The sequence below is a fragment of the Gossypium raimondii genome, chromosome 13 (genome assembly GCF_025698545.1).
Source record: "Gossypium raimondii isolate GPD5lz chromosome 13, ASM2569854v1, whole genome shotgun sequence".
NCBI classification, from domain to species: domain Eukaryota; kingdom Viridiplantae; phylum Streptophyta; class Magnoliopsida; order Malvales; family Malvaceae; genus Gossypium; species Gossypium raimondii.
Window position 1 is genome coordinate 56,451,763 of NC_068577.1, and position 22,559 is coordinate 56,474,321.

Consider the following 22,559-nt stretch of genomic DNA (forward strand, 5'->3'; position numbering starts at 1 on the left):
GTTTTTTTTTTTAAAACTGAATAGAAATAAATTTTTTAATTTTTTTTTTGACATTTATAGGCATAACCAAACGGCGTCGTTTTGGCCAAGTTTCAAGAGTCCTGAAACGGCGCCGTTTCAAAGCTTGACCCGCCGGCCCAACCCGAATCCCCTAGGATCTGCGTGTTTTCGTGAGAAGGGTCTAATTGCTACCTTAGTACTTCCGCCTTTTAAGTGCTTTTCAATATAGTCATACTTCTAGTCTTTTTCCTTTTTAAAAATTATACCACTTAATTTTAGATTTTTTTTATTTTGGTCTTCTGGCCATTGGTCACTTCTGGAAACGGCGCGTATACTGGCGCTGGGAATAATTTCTAAACTGGATCAAATTAAGTGACGAAAAGAACAGTATCAGTTCTTGCTTGCATAGCCTTACGTGTAAATTCACCCTTGACTCGATGAACAACAGTTAGTTTACGCAAATTGATTTCAATGGAGGTAGGTCCATGTATTGTGAAAAAACAAAAATTTGAGCCTCCAATTTTGATTAAACGAACGTATCCCATTGAAATTAATGCCCACATTTGTCAAAACATATGCATTGTGGTGACTTTTTTGCTGTGTCAAAGATTCATGGCAACTTTTACCTTTCTTTTCTCTTTATATTCTTAAATTCCATTAAATATATATTTTAAAGTAAGTGCAATTTTATATTTTCGTGTGATGAGATTGGAAATTTTCTAGATTGTTTGAGATTGTGTGATGAGTTTCCCCGAACGCTGAAGCGACATGAGCAAAATTGTGTGACGAAACTAGAAAATTGTCTGGTTTGAAGAGAGACTGAAGAAGTTGGCTGAGGGAGAAGAAGAGCGGATGAAAGAATAAAAAATACAGTGAATAAAATAAAAATAACTAAATATACCACATGTCATATTCTGATTGGTTACAAGATTTTTTTATTGGAGCACACAGTTGGACCAAAAGTTTAGGTAACACTTTTGATCAGTCCTATAGTTTAAGGGCTAAGCCTTCTCTTTTCAGTTAAATTTGACCTCAACTTTTTAAAAAGAGTCGAATTTGACCTTTAACCTATCAAAAAGAGTTAAATTGTTATATTTTTAACCGAAATATTAACTAAAATATTAAATTTTTAAATATTGCAGTCCACATGACAATCCACATGTACTTCATGCTAATTTTTTTTATTTTTTATATTATTTTTTTGAATTTTGAGTTATTTTATTTTTTAAATATTTTTATAATTATTAATTTATTGTTGGCGTGGCATATAAGATAACTAGTATTAGTTCAGCATGAAGCATACGTGGAGTGCCACTTAAGCACCCCGCCAACATCATTAAAAAATCGATGTTTTAATCAACATTTCTATTTAAAAAATGATTTGACTACTTTTTGAAAGATCAAATTTAACTCAAAAAAGATTAAGAGTCAAATTGACAAAAGATATAAACATTGAGAGCTAATTTATCATTATGCCTTTAATATATGATGTATCATATAATAATAAACAAAGCAATCAACTCATAAACAAACAAACTTATTTTCGTCACCCCAATTCTTTTTATTAACTTGGTTACCCGAAAAAGAAATTGATAAAATCAGTCACTCTGTCATTAAATAGTAACGGAAGATTAACGGTGCATTTGTTCGAAAAAATTTGGTGTGACTAAAATATGAACAACCCCTATATAGAGTGATTGACGGGTTGTTTATCCTAATTTTAGAGTGACTAATGTCGAAATGCACCGTTAATCAAGGGCAGAGCCAGGGGGCTGGCAAGGGCTTTGACCCCCCTTTAAAATGAAAATTTTCCTTTTTAGCCCATTTATCATTTATAAAATTTTAAATTAGTAATGGTAAAATTTCACTTTCGCCCCAAAATGATAAAAATTTGATTTAATCCTTTAAAAATTATAGAGATAAAGGCTATTAAAATAGTGAAATTACATATTATTATCGTATAAATATATAATTTAATTCCGGCCCGAAAAAAGTTTTGCTTCGCCTTTGTCGTTAATTTATGTTACTATTTAATGGTAAAGTGATGAATTTTTATTTTGGATGATGAATTTAATGTAAATAACAAGTACCTTAACCTTTACTTGAAAAATAAGATAAAGAAACAAAGTTTTGAATAATTGTATGGCAGTCTCTCTGAGTCAATGCATTGAATGAGAATTTTATTTATATATTAAATTCCAACAAAACAAGATTGATTGACTGAGCATTAAAATTGTCTTCACAATTGAATTTCTTGTTGAAAAATTTTTCACTACCAATTTTTCTGCTTACACTGTTCATCTCTTTTTCAAAATGGGTTCGTAAAAGAGAATTTTGGGAGAAAAAATTGTTGAAGAGAGGGAAGACTAATGTGAGTATGAAGTTTTGACTTGAGTTGGTGTAGAAAATGTTGGTTTTTTTTTTAATGCTTAAAATTATTCATACTCTCTCCCTAACCCATAAATAGAAAAATAATGCGTTTTAACGCTCTTAACTCATGTATTCATTTTTTACAATGATCAATTTTAATAGCAAAAATAAATAGAATTGTTAATAAGGCCAGTTTACTCTTTGACTAACATACAGAGATTAATTTATTTATTTTTAGTAAAAGGAGTAAAATACAATAACTCCTAATACAGAGGCCTCCATTACATTTTTACTCAATATCAAAATTAGCATAATAACAACTTTAGCTCTCAATATTTATAAATTATATTAATTTAATCTTGATTCTAAACCATCGTGTGATTTTTTTCATGACATTAAGAATTGTTTCTAAAATATTGAAAAAGATCAAAAAATTAATATCTTTAACTTTTGGTATTTTTAATTTATTTATTTGTGTATTTTCAGTCAAATTTAACTTGAAAATGTCACAATAATAAAACTACATTTTGCGACCCCAGAAAAGATTTCGGACTTATTAAAAGCCTATACTCATAAGATTGTCTTCCTTTTTCTTCCATTTCAATGATTCAAGTCAGTGTATTTTATTGCTACTAATTAGCTCTCAAATTCGAACATGCATGCATGCATTGATTTCATTAACAAAAATTCCGCAAAAACTATCAAAGATGTTACCATCCACGGCTTCAAATCTTCAAGCTCAAGGAATGTGCACCTTATCGAATCCATGAACAGTCATCTCCGACTTCGAAAAAAACAAAAACAAAACAGAAGTACCAACAAAACATCAAAAACACAAGGTGAATGAACAGCAAGAATGTCCGAGTTAAAGATACAAGGGTTACATAAACATGCACGCAACAACAGCAGGGTTAGTTTTTACTAGGGTTACACGGGGAGCCAAGACAAACCACAGAAAACGGACACATCGAGCAACCACAACAGCCACAAGCTAAGCGATCAAATCACTTCCACAGTTTAACGAACTTGTCATGACTTGCGGAAGAAACCAACCTTGTCACTGGTGATACAGCCAATGCAGCAATGAGTCCTTCATGAGCCGACAATGTCATGGTCTTATTCTCCGACATATTCCATAGCTCCAAAGACTGAATCCAACATGGAAAGGGTGCATGTCATTGACAGGGTAGTACATATAACAGCAAATACAAGACTAAAAGTAAAGTTACTCGCCTGGTAACAGCCAATAACGAGCAGTGATTGAAACGAAGGATGGAAAACACAAGAGTGGAACTTGTTGCCATTACAGCTCAATTCGTGAACACATTCCCCTTCACTGCCTGACGCAAAGGACCAAACTCGAACAGAGTCCTCACTAACGGATGCTAGAAGCTCACCCGAAGGGTCCCAGCATACGGAATGGATCAGTTTAGTATGTCCCTGCTATTACAAATCCGGAAACAAAACCGAAGTCAGTCATGTTACAATGGAGGAAAATGCTTAAAATACGTATAAATGAGATCACTATTGTTGGATCTTTTCACTTGACTAATCAAGTCACCAGAAAACAAACATCGGTTCGGCTAGCCTTATTTGGTTATCTTAATAAGAAGTTTACAAACTCCGCCAATCTAGTCGTAATATAATAAAACCTGAATTAAAACCAAACCAAACACTACAGTTCGAATAACCATGGCTATAATTGGCTAGTCCAAAAATATTTTTGTAGTAACCATTGGAATGCCCGTTTGAGTCAGCTAGTTCCTTCGGATTTCTTTTATATAGTTTATAACCCATGTAGACTAATTCACCTGTAAAGAGTGCCGGCAAGTTTGAGTCTCGGTGTCCAGTATAGATACAACATTCTCAGCAGCTGCTGCAAGATATTTTCCGAGGCGAGGTTGAAATCTCAATTGGGCTGTACCAGGGGCCGTACCACCCTGATCCACACAAAGGAAACAATCTCAATAGCTGTGCATCAACCTCAGAGAGATGCCTGAGTTCGATATAGATTTCAATTGCAAGGAAATCCAAAGCAAGATCATACCTTGAAAGCTCTTGCACAGTTCCCGTTGTTGATACTCCAGTATCGTATTTCACCATCACCATCACAAGAGCAGATAAGATCATCCTTAGTTGGATGGAAGTCAAGTGACATAACGTTACCAGAATGTCCCATAAATGTACGAAGCGAATAACCAGGCTGCAGAAAAATTGAAAGAACAGATCCATCAAACAGTACAGAAAGACTTAAAAAGCAAGCATGACAAAGAAAAATGCAGAAACCAAACCAGTACCCTTTCGATCACTGTTTTGGAACATAGCATGTGTCATCTATATGAAAATGCTAATATGGTACATGCATAAGGATTCAGCAAAACGCCTAAATGTATTTTGATGACAATAGCATATGTCAATGCAGATTAAATGACAATAGCATGAAAATAACCAGGACTAAAATTGAAAGGAAATGTCCACTAACACTGTCGGCATCCCAGACTCTGACAGTTTTGTCAAATGAAGATGTTGCAAGGCGTGACATGCTTGGACTGAAACGAACATCAGTAATCAAACATGAATGTTCTTCAAGCGTAGACTTCGGCTTCAAAGTGTCCGTGTACCATAATACAGCCTGCGTTGCAAAAAAAATGCAAATGATTGCACTAGAATCTAAAATTTCAAAAGAATGAAAATTTTCTGTTCCCCTCTTATAACTCACCTTTTTATCATGGCCACCAGTAGCTAGTAACTTTCCGTCTGACGAGAAATGGCAGCAAGTAACTTTGCTACTGCTTGCTCGAACAGAATTTACTTCCATAAATGTGAAACCTGAAGTCAAATGCAAATTTGGTACACTGTAAAACTAGTCCATTTCCGGTATAAAAGCATCAAAGGTAATCCATTTACATTATGTAGTTACATAACAATTGAATATGACATGCGTACAGGATAGATGATCGCGCCCTTACAATTGCACAATTTCTTGGGCCAAATTCAATTGGCATTTTGATATATAAACAATGAAGCAAGGTCATGAATTAGTAGCAATAAGCAACATCTAAAATAATAATAATTAGAGAGAATAACACCAAAATGTACAAAAGTTTAATGAGATATACGAACGTATCATTTGCCATAACCGTTTGACAAAGGAATTAGCACATTATCATATTGTATCCAAGAATAACTGGGGATGTGAAAAAAGCCAATAGAGTGAAACTACAATGTTTGAAAAAGTAAGCTACAATAGATTCCCGACAACAGTAGACTTTATCAAATCATAACAACCATACAAGTAATATTTATACACCTTTAGTTACATCCATACATCGGCCAACAGCATCTCTAGGATCCGTATCATCATGGGATAAAAAAGACTCAACGTTATCATCAAGAGATCCATCCTCCACAAATCGATCCATTTCAGCCTGCAATTCAAGATCTTTATCATCCCACTGCCAAAATGGAATTCCCATGAGAATTTATGCAAGGAATTTTTAATTCCTCCACAAACATGGGAAAAAAACTAATAGACTCACCAATTGATTTGAAGGTGATGCAAGTGTACCAGCACCCTCAGCACCAAACATCATCAAAGGCTTGGAAGAACTGCCACTATGAGGCATCGCAGGCATTGAAATCACATCTCCAGGAGTGTGTGTTGATGGCGTTGAAGGTGCAGAACTAGGCGAAGGTCCAGCTGTGTTTGCTGTCCCAGAGCTATTGGCAGGGCCTGAAGAAGACACTGGCTGTTTTCTCTTTCTTCCATTCTGGTTTTTTGAAACCTTAAAATGAATTTAAGGAAATCATGTTAGAAACCTAATCATATATGTTATAAAGCTAAGAATCGGAACTAAAAAGCTTTACATGACCATTCGCATACATGTGGCAGCAAAATAGCCTACAATTACAACCAAAATCACTTGACCGGGAAAAAGAAATAAGTTTTCAAGCTAAACACCATAGCACCATGTGCAAAGGGTGTCACATGGAAGCAGATACAACCCTCAAACAGGAATGATATTGGCAAGTTGAATTACATATAACCAGAAAAGGGCAGACCTGATCATTCCCTCGAAATGAGTTTGACATACTCCCATCCACAGTGACACTTCCACCTCCACCAACTTTATCTTGTTGATGTAAACTTGGATTAGAACTCTGTGACTGTTGATTCGAAAGCGCATGCTGCTGAAGCTGTTGTTGCTGTGAGTTACTGTTCTGTTGCTGTTGCTGTTGCTGTTGCTGTTGCAGTTGCTGCTGCTGTTGATGCAACTGAGCTAATTTTAACTACAAAGCAAATGAAATATATAAGAAACAGAAAGATACCAAGGAATAAAGCGAGGTAAAAGCACACTTCATACGGACGGTAATACCTTCATTAGCATTTCTGTATCTCCCCGAGGCATGAGAGGACTGCCAGCCTGCAAAGGTGATACATTTGGAACCACATCACCAACAGAATTAGAAAGGCCATCCTTTCCGAGGCCCATGGTCCGATTATTATTCAATAGCATTCTCAATCTTCTATTATCATCACTGCCAGATGGTGATGTCAGATTCTGCTGAGCAAGCATGAGTTGCTGCTGGTGCTGTGGTGTCAACATCTGAAGTTGATGAAAGGGCTGAGGAGCTTGCATAAAAGACTTTTGCGGCTGAAGGATCCCACCGCGCAGTTGGTCCAGTCCCTAAAAACAGATCAAATGAAAACCATTCAAAGGAAACATAAGATGAAAAATAAAATTTACAGTTCACTAATACATGTATGAATAAAAACATTCCAATAAAAAGATAAAACTTACTGTTAATGGCCATCCTTTCAAAGTTAAATTATTACCACCTTGATTTGACCCTGAGAAACATGAAATCACATTATTTAGATTCCAAATATACAAGTAATATGAACTTAGATTCCAAATAAATAAGTAAAATGACCCGAGTCAATCACAAGGACAAGCACGTGCTATCATTAGTGTGCCATTTTCAAAGGAAAGATGCAATTTAAACAAAAAAACCTGTTAAAGAGAAACTTACCCGGAATTCCCATTAAAGATCCATCGGGACCAGCAGCTCTAGGATTCAATACTGGATTCATCTCACTCTTTATATCCTGCTTCCAGATAAAATTTCAGAACATGACAAAGGGAAGAAACATGAAAGAGATCCATTTAAGGTGACCCTACCGGTGTTGTTCCTGGCAATTGCTGACTCCGAGCTTGAACTTGCGGAGACATTCCACCAGCTGTACCATGCCATACTTGCCTAAAATATACATGAATCCAAATAAGTTTATCGCTGAAAACAACTTAGTCTTGGATGCTTGAATAAACCCTAAATGCATGACACTATTTTAGATGAAAAAGGAGGTTTCAGTGGCATTCAGTGGCTCAAGTTCATGTTAGAGCAGATAGACCACAAGACACAAGGGAATTACTGTAAAAATTTTGTTGTAAACCTTCTGCAGCATTTAACCGAATTATCTTACTTAACACTGCTGAAAATTTTGTCTAGGTTTCACTTCAGAAACATTTGCATTCAAAGACTCTTCTTTGTGTAATAAAGGGAAAGTAAAATAAATCACCCGGAAGTCGGACCAGTTGCAGCTGCAGGCTTCAATATCGAGGCATGATTTGGATCCAAGAGCTGGCCGACATTGTCACCATACCTTTGCTGTAAGGAACTCCTAAAATGATCAACTAAAAGAAGAAAACATTTCTAAGAAATCAAAAATGATCAACCAACCTTCATAGCTGCATCATCCAAAGAATCCCTTTGATGTGGCAATTTTAGTCTTTCCTCATACATCTTAGTCGCCATGGCATTAGCAGTTCCAGCAGGCTGACGTATGAGAGAGTCATTTCCAACAAGTCCATTTGTATTGCCATTTAGGAGATGAGACCCGTCCCTTCGTTGCTGAGGCTGTTGTGCCTGCTGGGACTGCTGTGGTGGCTGCTGCTGCTGTTGCTGTTGTTGCTGCTGTTGTTGCTGTTGCTGTTGTTGTTGTTGTTGCTGTTGCTGTTGCTGTTGCTGTTGCTGCTGTTGCTGTTGCTGTTGCTGCTGCTGTTGCTGCTGCTGTTGTTGCTGCTGTTGTTGCTGCTGTTGTTGTTGTTGGGCATGCCTCTGCAATAAAAGCTGTTGCATCTGCAGTTGTTGCTGCTGCTGTTGCTGTTGATGTTGAGGCTGTTGAGGTTGCTGCTGCTGTTGCTGCTGCTCCCGTGCTTTAATCAATTGAGTCTGCAACATCAATGCACCATATACATCACATATGTTAAGAAGAAATCATTTGGAAGACAAGAAAATTTCGTAATCTACTCTATAATAAACATTCTTAACAAAATACAACAGGGAACACTTCTCCTGCCTTCGATTGCTTCCCTTCTTTCAATAATAAAAATACCCTTAGTTAGCCAGTTCCCAGTAAAAGTACCATGGAGGCCCTTGTACTAGGAGTCAGATTGCAATTTGCCCCCTCTACTCAAAAAATAGGCAAATTAATCCCTGTATATTAGATCAAAGAGCAAACTAATCCTTTTGTTAAAAATTTCATCTTTTTTTACTGTTAAAAACTGGTCCTTGTTCGCCAGCATAAGGTACACATAACACACCAAGTGTAACTATCTGGTTATTTTGTCAGCCAAACCAATTTTTAACAGTAGAAATGGATGAAATTTTTAACATAAATGACCAGTTTGTTCTCTGATCTAACATACAATGACTAATTTGCCCATTTTTTGAGTTAAGGGGGCAAAATGCAATCTGAATCCTAGTATGGGGGACTCAATGGTACTTTTACTACCAGTTCCCATAGAGCATTTGATACAAGCTCATCATGCAATATGCTTTCAGGAGAGGACTCCAATTTCCAAGTACAGAAAACAATCCGCGACAAATTAAACAAAAAATAAAATGTTGATGGTAGGTTATCCATGGCTAGTACAAACTCGAAACAAATTAACAGTTCAAAATAGAAAAATAAAATCAAAACCAACCTCAATATAAGATGCAGCAACCTCTGAATGCTTCTCATTAGTCCTGGCAATGAATATATCCCAAAAAACAGACCACCATTCAAAGAGAAAACCTCCAGGTGCATCGATAGCTGGATACCAAGTTCAGCACCAGCATCAATGAAAGTACTAAACAATCTAATATAAAAGAACAGATCTTTGGCTTTAACATAATTCCCGAACCCATTTAGTTGCTTACCTACAGGATCTGATGATACTTTCCCTTCAGCTTGAAAAGCCTGAGCTGAAGCCTTTAAATCCCTCTTTACTAAATAATCATGGATATACACATCTAACCTGTTGTTGACAAAATACATGGCCATACAGTATGCTTATAAGAGCAAAATCAGAACTTACAAGCATAACTAATAACTCCATAAGCAAATAAAATTATAAGCTTTATACAACGAAAATCTGATAAACAACAAAACCCTAAATCAAATTTATCATTTTACATAAAAATAATAATGCAAAACAGAAGAACAGTAACTTGAAGTTCCACAACAAACAAAACCCTAAAAATACCAAGCTTTCAAAGAACTAAAATTGAAATCTTTAAAGACATCAAAATGAACAAACAAAAACCCAGAAAAAGCTTACATACCCAGAACTCAAATAAAACCAAAAAAGAAAGGGAAAACATCAAAAACCACATTAAAGAGCTAAAGAAATTGTAATAAATATAATAATAAAGATTTAAAACCCAAAACAAAGTTAACTTTAACAAGAAGGGAAAAAAAGAAAAGACTTACATTTTATCAGCTTCCCAGTTGGTTTGAGACATCTTGTTGAATCCAACAACAGACCAAAAACACTAAAGAACAGCTCCAGATTCCTAGGTAACTTGTCTGAAACAGCTTCACTTCAAGTTTCTAAAGCTACCCAGAAAAATAAAAATATTAACTCATTGTAACATTGTTTTTTAAAAATTAAAAATAAAAACTTTTAAAACCCAAAGAAGAAAAACTTATTACAGTAGTAGAAAGAGAAGAATCTATGTAGAGAATAATAGAAGATAAACAGACAGAACCTCTCTAATTTTAGCAATATCAGAAATTATATATATTTATGGATTTTTTAATAAAAAAAAGAAAATAAAAAGAATAAAGAAAGGGAAAGATACCTGCAATCCCAAAAACGTTTATTAATTTTTGAGAGCTTTTTTTTTCTTTTTCTTTTTCTTTTTTTTTTTTTTTTTTTGGTGTATGTGAATTTATTTTCTTTCTTTTCTGTAGCTTTGGGTGGATTTGGGGTTGCTGTTGCAGATATCATAATGCTTTGTTACTTGAATTTACACGAAAAGCCCTTTCAATTTATTTAATTTTCAAAATGAGACTGATTTCGTGGCAGTACTTCAATTCAAATGACCAATATAACCTTAATAATTTTCCTTAATTTTATTCCAGAAAGCTGTGAGTTAGGTGAGGTTAGTATGGGTTAATTAGTAAATTGAGTAGAAAAATACAATTCTATTGCTTTTTCTATTGTGGGGCTTCATTTCTTTAGTATTTATGAATAAACCCCAATTGTTTTATTTTTTCTGGTTTTCATCTATTATTTTTGTTTCAAATTTCAGCTGTGCCCATGGTTTAGAGTATTAAAGGTGGGTTTAGATGGACGATAGGATGCGTTTAGCTTATTTTTTGTCCAACGCTACTGTATCTAATCTATTTTGGTGAGCAGCCAAACCTTTTTGGATTAAAAATTATTATAATTAATTCATTATTGTAATTTTCCTATTTTTGGGAATTTTAGATTCCAACTTGCCAGAATAGTTCTAAACTAATGTCCTTTAAAATTAGCTTAAAATATTACAAAATTCTTCCACGATATTTAAACTTTAAAAATATAATATAACTAATAGCTGACTGTCTAAATATTAAAAATTAAATTAACTATTGAAAATTTGAAATAATTTTTGCTTTTATTAAATATTTTAACAGATTTTAATAAGGTATATTTTTAATATTTGTTTTTACTTTTTTCATTATAAATTCGAATATTGGACCCTATAAATATGTTAATTCATCCTATATATGACCCAAGTGAGGGGAAATTTATTTCAGGGGTCTTTTCACTTCATTGTCTACTGTGCCCTCAATTAATTCCATCCTATGACTCGTGTCGTTTTTTTAAAAGAAATTACTATTAATTCAACGGAAAAAAATAAAGATATCAACAATAAATAAATCATTATAAATTAATACACAAATGTTATGTTTCTAAAATAATCTCAAAAAAAGTAAAGAGAAATAGACAAACTAACAATAAATGCAATACTAGAATCATTCGAAAATAAATCAGATAAGTATCAAATTGTTGAAATTTACATCCTAACTCCGCCATCCAACCTGACAATAAACACCGATCAACCAAAAGACAACTGCCAAAAGCTCCAAGAGACCCATTGTGTCAATAATGCACAAAATGTCAAGTCTTAAACGACTTATCCTCATAATCATTTCAAATCTATCACCATCACCATAATTTATCATGATAAGACCCTTCGAGAATGGTTCCTAATAGATCTGGCGACGCCCTTACGTTGTCAAATCTCATATTTACGACAGAACATTACTAGGCTACAATAATATAGACTGGGACAAAAAATAAATAAAAATCACGAAAAAAATGATGAAAGAGTCATGATCAGTAACTAGCCTAAAGGCCGACGCCACCGCCGACAGATTAGAGATTTAGGTTAAAAAGGTTGAACATCTAGGAGTTTTTTTTTTTAAATGAATAGCAAAAGTTAATTAATGGACAATAAAATTTCATGATATTTTCTTAATGGTTGATCATTCAAGTTTTAATATGAATTGAACTCAAATTATAGATCCATTGATTGAAGTGTTTCGAGTTCATCTATACATTATACTAAGGCTCAAATAGTAGGTTTGTTTATGTGGTAGTGTAGTGTGTAGATGTGTGAGTTTGAACTTGTATTGTATAAAAAAATTTAATATTGTTAAATATTAAAAAAGTTAAATGTTTAAATTAGTGCAAAATCTTTTTAGGGATTGTTAACATAAGGGTCAAATATTTTAGGAATTCTTTCATGCATTTCACCCTAAGCTATTAGTACAAAATTAGGTGAGTGCTAACGTGTTTAAAATTAAACACATGATAGCTATGTCGATATTACTTAAAAGAATAAAATAAAAATAAAAACATAGTTTAAAACATAATATACAACAATTGAAAAGGTCTGCCACTTATTTGATAATTTTGAAAGATTAGACCTTTATTTGAGTAAATTTAAAAAAGTTTAGTCATTAATCGATAATTTTGAAAGATTTGACCCCTATTTTAGTACTTTTTTTAAAATGTTTAACCACCTAGTTGAGCACATTTGGAAAAGCTTAGTCTTATTTGACTATTTTAAAAACTTTGACTATTATGTGAGTTAGATTTGACCCAAATTTGAACATTTAGCAACAACAACAAAAAATCAACACTTCAACTATGTTGAAGCAAAATTAAAAAACTATCCAAACCCGAAAATATATAAATAAGTAATACAAAATGACTCCGTCCCAATGTTAAACATGAAACAACTTCAAAACCCAAATTGACTCAAATTCAAATTTGATAAAAATTCGAAACCATCCAAACTCTAAGTAATTACCTAAAATAACCCCAAAATATTAAAACTTGAATCAATTGGACCTAATTTAACCCATCCAACTGGGGCTGGCAGGGCATTGGGAATGTAGCATTATTTAACCTATAAATTTTATAAAATTATAAATTAATAAATGGTCAAATTGCATTTTCTCCTAAAAATGATAAAATTTCAATGTAACTCTTTAAAAAATTAAAAAATATATATAATACAATGATGAATTTATATTTCAACTATTATAAAAGTACTTAACTTAATTCCAATCTCAAAAAGTTTTCTTATCAGATTTACATGTCTAATTCTATCATCCATTTTTTATTGAATTAACCGATCAACCTCCTGTCAAAGATTTATTTTGTATTAGATGATTTTGGGAAAAAAATTGACATATTTTACTTTATTATGAAAATACATCTTACTACTTTTGTTCTGTTCCTGGAGTTTCCATGCTTGAAAAAGAAAATCTGGGACGTATTTCTCATATACAATGCTTAAAATTAAGCATAGCCCCCCAATTCAAAAATAAGAGTATAATGCGCTTCAACACACTTGAACTCATATATCTATGCATTAACAACAATACCTATACCAATCGAGCTAAGATGCAATCGACAATAAAACTGCATTTTTATAACAATAGATTATATAATTGTTTTTATATATTCATAAATAATTCTTCCTACATAACCAAACTGGGCCAAAGAAGATAAATTTTCCTGCAGGCCCAATCCAATATGGGTTCAATTGGATAGGTAATGTAGGTGCAAATGTTTAGATGTTTAAATTTTTTTTTTATGAATTTTATACATTGATGAATGTATTAATTATAGCTTCCTTTTACCTATGTTTCCAATCTATTAGATGTTTTTATGATTGTTATTTCTAATTGTCAAATTGATTTTGGGATTTTACTAAAAATAAAGTGTTGTTTGATAATTTTAATTTTAATTTTAAAAGCTTTAAATGATAATTTTATGATATATATTATTTTGGTTTACTATGACAACATAAATGGTTAATATATTTTTCCTATTACATTAGTAACAAATGGAAAATTTTAAAACTATACATGAATTTTGGTTTAATGTGTAATTTTATATATGAAAGTTTTACTTGATTCAATTCTTATAAATTATTGACACAATTATTGGTATAGCATCATTTTATGTTTATATATTTCATACACAAATAATTATATTTATCCAATATAAAAATAATTTAATGTATTTATTTTTTAAAATGAGTATAATTGAATCAACATTAAAGTTTCATGTATATATTTGAACCACAATCAAAGTTTCATGTGCACAATTGCACCAAATCAAAGTTCATGTATCTAATTGCACATTCAATCAAAGTTCATGTATCATTTTGAGATTTGTCCCAATAAAAAAATCACTGAAACTTTTTCAATAATTTATCAAATATAACCCAAGTTTTGAGTGATTGAAGATTTTAAATTAGTAATAAAACTAGAAAATGTGTCAACCAAAAAGAATTGATCAGAATCGAAAATCACTTAACTTGATGAAAACTCGAAAAAATCATACTATTCAACCCAATTTAAGTCAAGGCTTTTCTCCATCAATGTTATTAAGTTTTCCTAAGTGTAATAATTTTATCATATTTGATAAATTATTAAAATGGGCAAAACGATTATTCATCGAAATATACAAATGTCAATTTTTATTTCCATAAAGAGAGTTCTCACTTATTAATTGACAATCAAATCATTGATGATTTTATGCATATTCCTTGGCATTTCTCGTCTGTGTACGAAAATACCTATAAAGAAGGATGGAAGGAAGTGAGGGAATGGATAACCTAGAAGCTAAGGATAAGCACAATTGGTGTGGTATTGGAGACTTTAATGCCATATGCTCTCAATAGAAGAAATATGAAGACTGAAGACAAATTGAATTCGTCAATGCTTTCATCAACAATTTATGTCTGATCCAGACATAAATAGAAAGGGCGAAGTTTTCGTGTAGAAGACCATAATATGAAAACTGAGGATGGTAGTCTAATGCACTATTGAGTGGAGCAAAAGCTTTCAAAATGCTCATTGAATTTACAAGGTGGCATTAGCCTCGGACCACTGCCATATTATCAAAATGCTCATTGATATGAGAAGGACTGGAGGCAAAAAGAAATCAAATTTTGAGTCAGAATGGCTTGTGAACAATGAAAGTGACCCAGTGGTCCAAGAGGCATAGAATTCAACAAATGATAGCACTAAGTTGAACTACTTATCAGAGAATTTCAACACTACCAATTGCTTATCAGGCAAAGAGGAGATGGAATCTATTAAGCATGTTCTTTTCTTCTGCCCTTTCGTATGAGCTACATAGTGTGCATCGTGCTTCAGCTATTTCCCTCGGAATGTGGGATTCTTAAGCCTCAAAGAATGGTGGGATAGCATCACTATACCTTTCTCATCTTTTGGTTCCTTTTGCTCTAAAAATTTAGTTTTAGCTCGATTGGTATATGACTCTTATTGCCAATACAGGAAGACGTGGTTTGAGTACGCTGAAGCACATTATCCTCCTATTTATGAGTTGGAGAGGAGCTATGGGTAGTTTTAAACATTGTATCAAAAAAAGTTGATATGATTAGAACTTATAATAAGGTTGTTAAAAAAAAATCTAGTTGCTTATCTTTGGTGGCATATTTAGAAAGTTTCCAATAAATTTATTTTTGAAAGAATTTCCATTGAGTCAATTGTACTTGATCACCTTTTCTTATGTTTCCTCGAAAAATAAAAAAAGTGAAATAATGCTTGCTAGAACGATGTATAACTGCTATGCGAATTGACAAGCCAATAGTGTTAAATTGTTAATGTTTTAGTGATCAGTATATCGGTTAAGCAATGACCTAATATAAATATATATACATATCCAATGTTGATTCGTTATTTTTAGCTTTTTAATTCAAAACCAAACATGAAATTTTGATTTCATTCCGACTCATTTAGGAAAGATGGATAAATTAAAATATATATATAAACAAAATAAAGATAAGATAGGAATGAAATGAAATAAGAATTCAGCACATAACATTTATGTTAGCTTTTCTGTCGCATTTTGTTTCCACCAACATAAATAAATTCATAACATTGTTCAGATTTAAATATTTTTTTATGATATAATACTTAAAAACTACTCATAATTCCACCCGAATATTTAAATAGGAAAATAAATGTATTTGAGCACGCTTAAACCACGTCCTCCTGCACTAGCAACAATATCAATGTTAACCGAGTTAAGATGCATCAATCGGCATTTAAATAATTTTTTAAATTAAAATAAAAATTTTAATTAAACTTTTTTTTTAAATTCTTATTGAACTCCAAATTTCTTTATAAACACTAAAAATTAATTCCAAAATCCACCGCTGAACATAAATTCTCAAAAGTCTGACGACCTTAATCTTAGAATTAAACCAAAGCTGCATTAGGACAAATAAGTACAGTACAAAATATATTCATTCAAGCTTTGATGCAGACCCAACCTCACGAGTACAATTTTTGAAGCAGACATAAGCTACTGATTTTCAACTGAATCATAAGCTACTGTTACATATATGTGTATATATATATATATATATAATTTTGGGCTATTTCAATATAATTGAAATCAAAATTAAGGTGAGAAATTGTAAATGTTAATCTCAAACTAATAAAATCCCCTCTTTTAAAAGTGTTATACTAAATTTCCAAGTTATTTTATGATTTTACTAATGAATATGAAAAGAGAAAAAAAAAGATTTTTTATTTTATTTTCTTTCATATGAGTGTAACATAACGATTATTGATCTTTGTTTTTTGATACGATGCCTAAACCTACTCATAGCCTCTCCCTAACCCTTAAATTAGAAGATAACGCATTTCAGGACACTCAAACTCACGTCCTCTTACATTAACAGCAATGCTGATGTCAACTGAACTACGACTCAGTTTGCCTATGATTCAAACCTTGAACCTATATAAAAGTGAGGTTTTGAGTAATTAAAAAAACTTGTCTAAATAAAAACCCTTTTTTGATATTTACGAAACATATCAAATGAAACATTTTTTTTTATTTCAATATTTACGATAAAAACAAGTTATTATAAATACTACACTGAACTCAAATTAACTAATTAACCGAAATATATTCGAAGAAAAATTCGTGCATAAATTTTATATGTTGCGCTTGAATTTTGTCGTTCAAAGTATCAACTTTTTTTTTCATATTCATCTTCTTCAAGTGACAAACACAATTTTCGGTAAAAATGTCATGGACATTCTTGTAGTAAGAGTCATATTGCATTTTGTCCCCACTACTCAAAAAATAGATAAATAAATCTCTATACGTTCAAATAAAGAGCAAACTGACCCATTTTTAAAAATTTCATTCATTTCTACTACTAAAAATCAATCCCTATAAATCATAATGAGATACACATGATACATCATGTGTAACGGTCTGATTAATCTACCAACTATTTCAATTTTTAACAATAAAAATGAATAAAATTTGTAATAAAAATAACTAATTTACTTTTTAATATAATATAACTTTAACCAACTTTTACCATCCATAGATCAACCTTTCCCACCCACCAAAAGTTGAACCTCAATCACACAAACAACAACAAAAATCCATCGAAAATGAATAAAATAAAAAATCATTGCAAATTCATCATAGAAATGGAAAATCCCAACAAGAAAAAAAAAATAAAAATTGAATAACTAAATCAACTGACTATATAATAATAAATGGGGTTGTCACATAATATAACAAATAACAATATAGTACTAATAAGCAACACGTTTTCCCAGAGATAAAAGAAAACGAAAATTACAGTGACAGAGGCTTTAGGACAATGAAACAGTATACAGCATTGAAGTCTGCATTGTTTGTTCCAAAAGACCTCTTACTGCAATAATATTTTCTTGTTTTAAATTATTTTCCCATGAAATTATGCTTCTTTTCCATTCATGAACCAAGCAACAGCATAAAAATGAATCCAAAAGCAGAAGCTAATAATAGAAAAAAGAAAATAAATAAAAAACCAAACTACTCGTTGCTTTTTACCAACATTATGGGACCAAAAAAGAAAAAAGAGATTGAGCCGAACCCGCCAATATCACAGCCGTCGCCACCGCCTCCGTCACCGGTTCCTTCTACGGTTACTCCACGCTTCATACGAGCTTCCAAAACCCATCGTTATAGTAGCTGCCATTTTCGTTGCAGATGAATCCACAGCAATCACCATTATTGAACACTGAGAGAGACCAAAATTGTCAAAAAAAGAATAAAGTAACATAAATCTGAAAATGGCTTTGGTGTCTGCTCTGTGTTCTTTATATTTACCTTGACAAAGCTTACCTTGATGGGTTTGTGGGTTTTTTTTTTTTTTCCCTTTTGTCCTTATCTTAGAAAGAAAAAGAAAACATTATTACAATGAAGAACAAGAACAAGAAGAGGAAGTAGAAACTGGAGATATTCTTGTCTTAAAGCACATATTAATGAAAACAAGAAGTAAAAAATATGGGGAAATAAATAAAGGGATTATTGCTTTTTTGGTACAGTACTTTAGGGGGTTTTGTTTTGCATTAAGCTGTGGTTTAATGTTTTAAACCCCACATTTTTCACATTTTTAGTTTTGGCCCAGATTTGCTAGATTTGCGCGAACAACCTCTGGCCCTCTTCTTGTTTCTGTGCTTACCCTTCATCTTTTGGGAAAATGCCTTTTTTTATCCCCATTTCCCCATGTTTGGGGACCACAGAAGGTTAAAATGTGTCATTGGTCCTTGTACTCTTCAAAAATTTGAAATTTAGTCCATGTACTTTCATTTTAAGGATTTTAATCACTTTACTTTTCAGATTTCAAATTTTAGATCTAATTGTTAACACAATTATTTCTTTTTGTTAAATATGTTGGTGTGATATTTAGAAATTAAAATATATATTCACTTGGTAGCAATGTAACAAAAAAATGGTGTTGTAATGAATCTGGATTTAATAAAATAAGCTTAACACAATTAATAGTTGGACTTAAATTTTGAAATTCAAAAAATAGAGTGACTAAATTCTAATAAATAAAAATATAGAAACTAAATTCTAAATTTATGAATAATACATCAACTTATTGCATATTTTAATTTCTTACCATTTCAGTGGAGGTTTCATTTGGCTTTTGTTTATTTGTTTATTATTATTTTTATATGAAATCTTTATATAAAATAATTAAAAATTAAATTTTTAAGATTAATAAAATTCAATTATAAATATTTTATCACTTTACCTACAATTTAATTATTTAATATTTTTTATAAATATATGTTTAATATTAATTTTTTTCTTTTATATCGTAAGTGTACCAATGATGTTCAACCCGCGAGTTCGCCTATGTGGTAGTGCAAAGTCTGCATGCGTGGGTGTGTAAGTTTGAATATATTGTATTAAAAAATTAATGTATTATTATATTGTTGTATGTATGCATGAATGTATGTATACATATTTCCTCTTATTCTCTTAAATATTTTTTAAGGGATCTAATTTTTTTGTCTAAACTAGTCTTTGAACTAGATAATTGTTTTCATATTGGGTTTGAACTTTTTTTTTAATCCAAGTTAGTTCCTAAACTTGACAGTTATTTCCACATTGATACGTGAACTTTAGGATTTTCAAAGAAATGTCAGAGATTAATATGGATCTATAAAAAAATTCAGACTCCGATGTGAAAACAAATGTCAAATTTAAGGATTAACTTGAATAAAATTTAAAAACTGACTCAGACTAAAAAATTTAAGGATTTGCATCTGTCGGGGGAGTGTTGCGAAATCAAGTTGGGGATTGGATTCTAGGATATAATCATTACTTAGGGGGTGTTCAATGTTTGAAGCCGAGATTTAGGACATTCTGGATGAGCTGACTATTTTAAATGGACGAAGATATGAGATAGTGCTGATTCATACGGATAGCTTAGAGATGATTAAGCAATCGATTGTTTCGAATTTAACCGAAAAATCACAAATGTGTTTCTAGGAAAGATAATTGCTTATGAAATTGTCAAAGTGCATATATTTTTGGAAGCTCCTAAGGAGATTTAGGATATTTATGTTCAAATAAAACAACTAAATCTTTTATTTCTAGTATTTTAATGTAACCATTTTGATTTTGTTTTATTCAAAAAATTGAAACCCTAATGTTAGAACAGTTATGAAATTTAAACCCAAAAGCGTATTAACTCTTCTTTTTAACGTTCAAAACTTGAAAAATCATAGGGCAGTAGCAGTGCCTTTTTGTTGTTAGGTGTTTATTAATAATAAAATACTGATAGCGTCAGAACAAACCGGCAGCAGCAAAGCCGAGGCGTGATTTATCGAGACGACCACCGAAAAAACAAACCCTAGGGCTACACGCCTCCCCCCACAGTGGCCTCTCCCCCCTAACATTCCTTTGTTTTTATTTTATGGATGATTCTACACACCCTCTTAATTAGCTACAACCCACCTACGTCCTACTCCTACCCTCTTTGCTCAACGTGAATTGGGTTTTTAGTTATTTTATATTCAATGTTTTATTTGGTATTTGATTTCTTTTAATTTTGGTAGCGTTTAAGGTGAGATCTTATTATAATAAGATTTTTTGATATCATTTTTAAATTACGATCGTGGTTAAAAGATAGAAATAAATAGATTATAATCGTTTGGTCAAATCATGTCAAAAATATGAAATTGTGTTGGTGACTTGGAACTTATTAAATCGGTATCAATTTGAATGTTGAAGTCAAATTTAAATATTTTATGGGACAAAAAAATCTCAAGGACTAAACTGAATATTAAAACCAAACTCGGGCACCAAATTTAGTCTTGAAGATCAAATATATATTTTGAATAGTATATTAACCCTAATTTATAGGGTCAACCTTTTTTATAATCGTTTATATAATATTTAAATATTTTTATTAAAATGATATGTTAACTAAAAATTTATTATTTTAATTTCCTTAAGAATAAAAATAATTTTATTAAATTTTGATACAAAAGATTATTATAGACAACTAATCTAGTGAAGTGTGTACTTCATGCTTCATGAGTGTTGATGTTATAAAGACTAAAAATAAAATATCAAAAATCGATTTTACAACAAATTTAATTGTTATAATAAATTTAATTATTATAATAAAATGTTATTATAGAAAGTAATTGTTATAAAGTAATTATACGTGGATTTCTAATTTCTCTAAATACATTGGCTGAGCTTTGGGAAGCTCTGGAGGGACTTCAAATTGCTTGGAGTTTAGGTCTTCATTGGATTACGCTTGAGATGGATAGTATGACTACAATCCAGTTTATTCAAGATGAGTCAGTTGAGTTCTACCATTCAACTGTGTTACGAGCTATTAAAGAAATTATTCAATGTCCTTGGATGATTAGGGTGACACATGTATTTAGAGAGGGTAACCGAGTAGTCGATGGACTAAAAGTAATGGCATTTTCAAAGCCTTTGGGCATGTATAGCTATATGCAACCCCCGGATGAAATTCTTCAAAAGCTACATGATTATTGCTATCCTTAATTAAAATTTTTAGGGTAAATTGCATCTAACTTCACTATATTATTAGTAAGTTTACATTTTGGTCACTCAACTTCAAAAAGTTACAAAATGGTCATTGAATTATTGCTCTCCTTCCCCTTCTTTTCTACAATTCACTTTTTTTTTTTCACAAAACAACTTTGAACATCACGAATCTACAAAAACAAATCCAAACAATTTTCTTCTCTGATCTTCGACACTAAGCTTCGATCTAAGGTATGTTGTTTTACTCATCGATGGGTACTAATCTACCATAGCGATCGCTGAGCCGCCGCTTGGAGCTCGCTAGCTATACTTGAAAAAATATAATAACCCAGTGACTTAAATAAAAAAATCAAATAATTTAGTGGCTTAAATGAAAATTTTAAAATAATGAAGTTGAATTGAGGGCAATTATATGGGCTCTTCAGATGATTACTGAATCGGAATGGAAAAATGCAGAGAAAATCGTTATGGAATCAGATTCTAAGGTGAGGGTTTCGTGTTTATACGAACTCGACATGCTGTATATTTGCAGGAATTAGTGTTAATAAAATTGATGGTGGTGAGAGAGAGAAGAAGAAAAGGGTTGATGGGTCATTTGGGTGTAAGGTGGGGGAGGGAGCCCCGAAATTCACGTATTCCATGTTAACACAAAGTGTCATGTGATGTGAATTACTTCTTTTTTGTTTTTTAATTACTTTTGTTGTGTCTCTCTTTAGCTGCTTTCTTGCTTTCCACATGTATTGAATGGATTTTACTTACCATATTTCCACATGTATTGAACCGTATCAAATGGGTATCGTATCATATCCCTAAGTTACACCTATTTCTTGTTTAGGCACTTAATTCAACAATTAAAAAGTGCCACTTAACAGTCGGGTGACAAAAAAAATAATTTCAAAAAGTTTAGTGACCAAATTGTAACATTTTTTGGTTAAGTGACCGAAATGAAAACTTACCCATAATTTAGTGACTAATGGCGTATTT

At 31.9% G+C, this 22,559-nt stretch overlaps 1 protein-coding gene and 1 long non-coding RNA gene across 9 annotated transcripts; both read right to left on the reverse strand.

The window, feature by feature from the left end:
• Window positions 1-3,006: 3,006 nt before the first annotated feature.
• On the reverse strand, window positions 3,007-10,650 carry LOC105782688 (transcriptional corepressor LEUNIG). 8 transcript variants are annotated; one of them, XM_012607597.2, is made up of 19 exons: window positions 10,501-10,650; window positions 10,130-10,255; window positions 9,577-9,674; window positions 9,360-9,469; window positions 8,113-8,604; window positions 7,952-8,040; window positions 7,554-7,632; window positions 7,405-7,480; window positions 7,173-7,222; window positions 6,747-7,058; window positions 6,433-6,660; window positions 5,910-6,140; window positions 5,681-5,825; window positions 5,090-5,199; window positions 4,853-5,002; window positions 4,418-4,573; window positions 4,182-4,310; window positions 3,604-3,813; window positions 3,007-3,518 (listed from the first exon to the last, which is right to left on the reverse strand). In XM_012607597.2, exons 2-19 carry the CDS (start codon window positions 10,159-10,161, stop codon window positions 3,375-3,377), a joined length of 2,841 nt encoding a protein of 946 aa, XP_012463051.1. In that variant the 5' UTR covers window positions 10,162-10,255; window positions 10,501-10,650; the 3' UTR covers window positions 3,007-3,374. The 8 variants fall into 8 exon arrangements, with proteins under 8 accessions (XP_012463051.1, XP_012463053.1, XP_012463052.1 ...); XM_012607599.2 differs by having other exon boundaries at window positions 3,604-3,810; window positions 5,681-5,798; window positions 5,910-6,155; XM_012607598.2 differs by having other exon boundaries at window positions 5,681-5,798; window positions 5,910-6,155.
• A 7,076-nt stretch (window positions 10,651-17,726) lies between these two features.
• On the reverse strand, window positions 17,727-18,497 carry LOC105781801 (uncharacterized). Its single transcript, XR_001129615.2, has 2 exons — window positions 18,360-18,497; window positions 17,727-18,270 (listed from the first exon to the last, which is right to left on the reverse strand). It is a non-coding gene; the product is annotated as an uncharacterized LOC105781801 (long non-coding RNA).
• Between the last annotated feature and the right edge of the window lie 4,062 nt (window positions 18,498-22,559).

Excerpts from the sequence above, each read along its gene's own strand:
- LOC105782688 (XM_012607594.2), bottom strand. The coding sequence starts at position 10,161 with ATGTCTCAAACCAACTGGGAAGCTGATAAAAT. Across the intron at positions 9,675-10,129 it reads AACTGGGAAGCTGATAAAAT|GTTAGATGTGTATATCCATG; the intron begins GTAAGTCTTTTC and ends TGTCAACAACAG. Across the intron at positions 7,633-7,951 it reads GCAACTGGTCCGACTTCCGG|GCAAGTATGGCATGGTACAG; the intron begins GTGATTTATTTT and ends TGTATATTTTAG.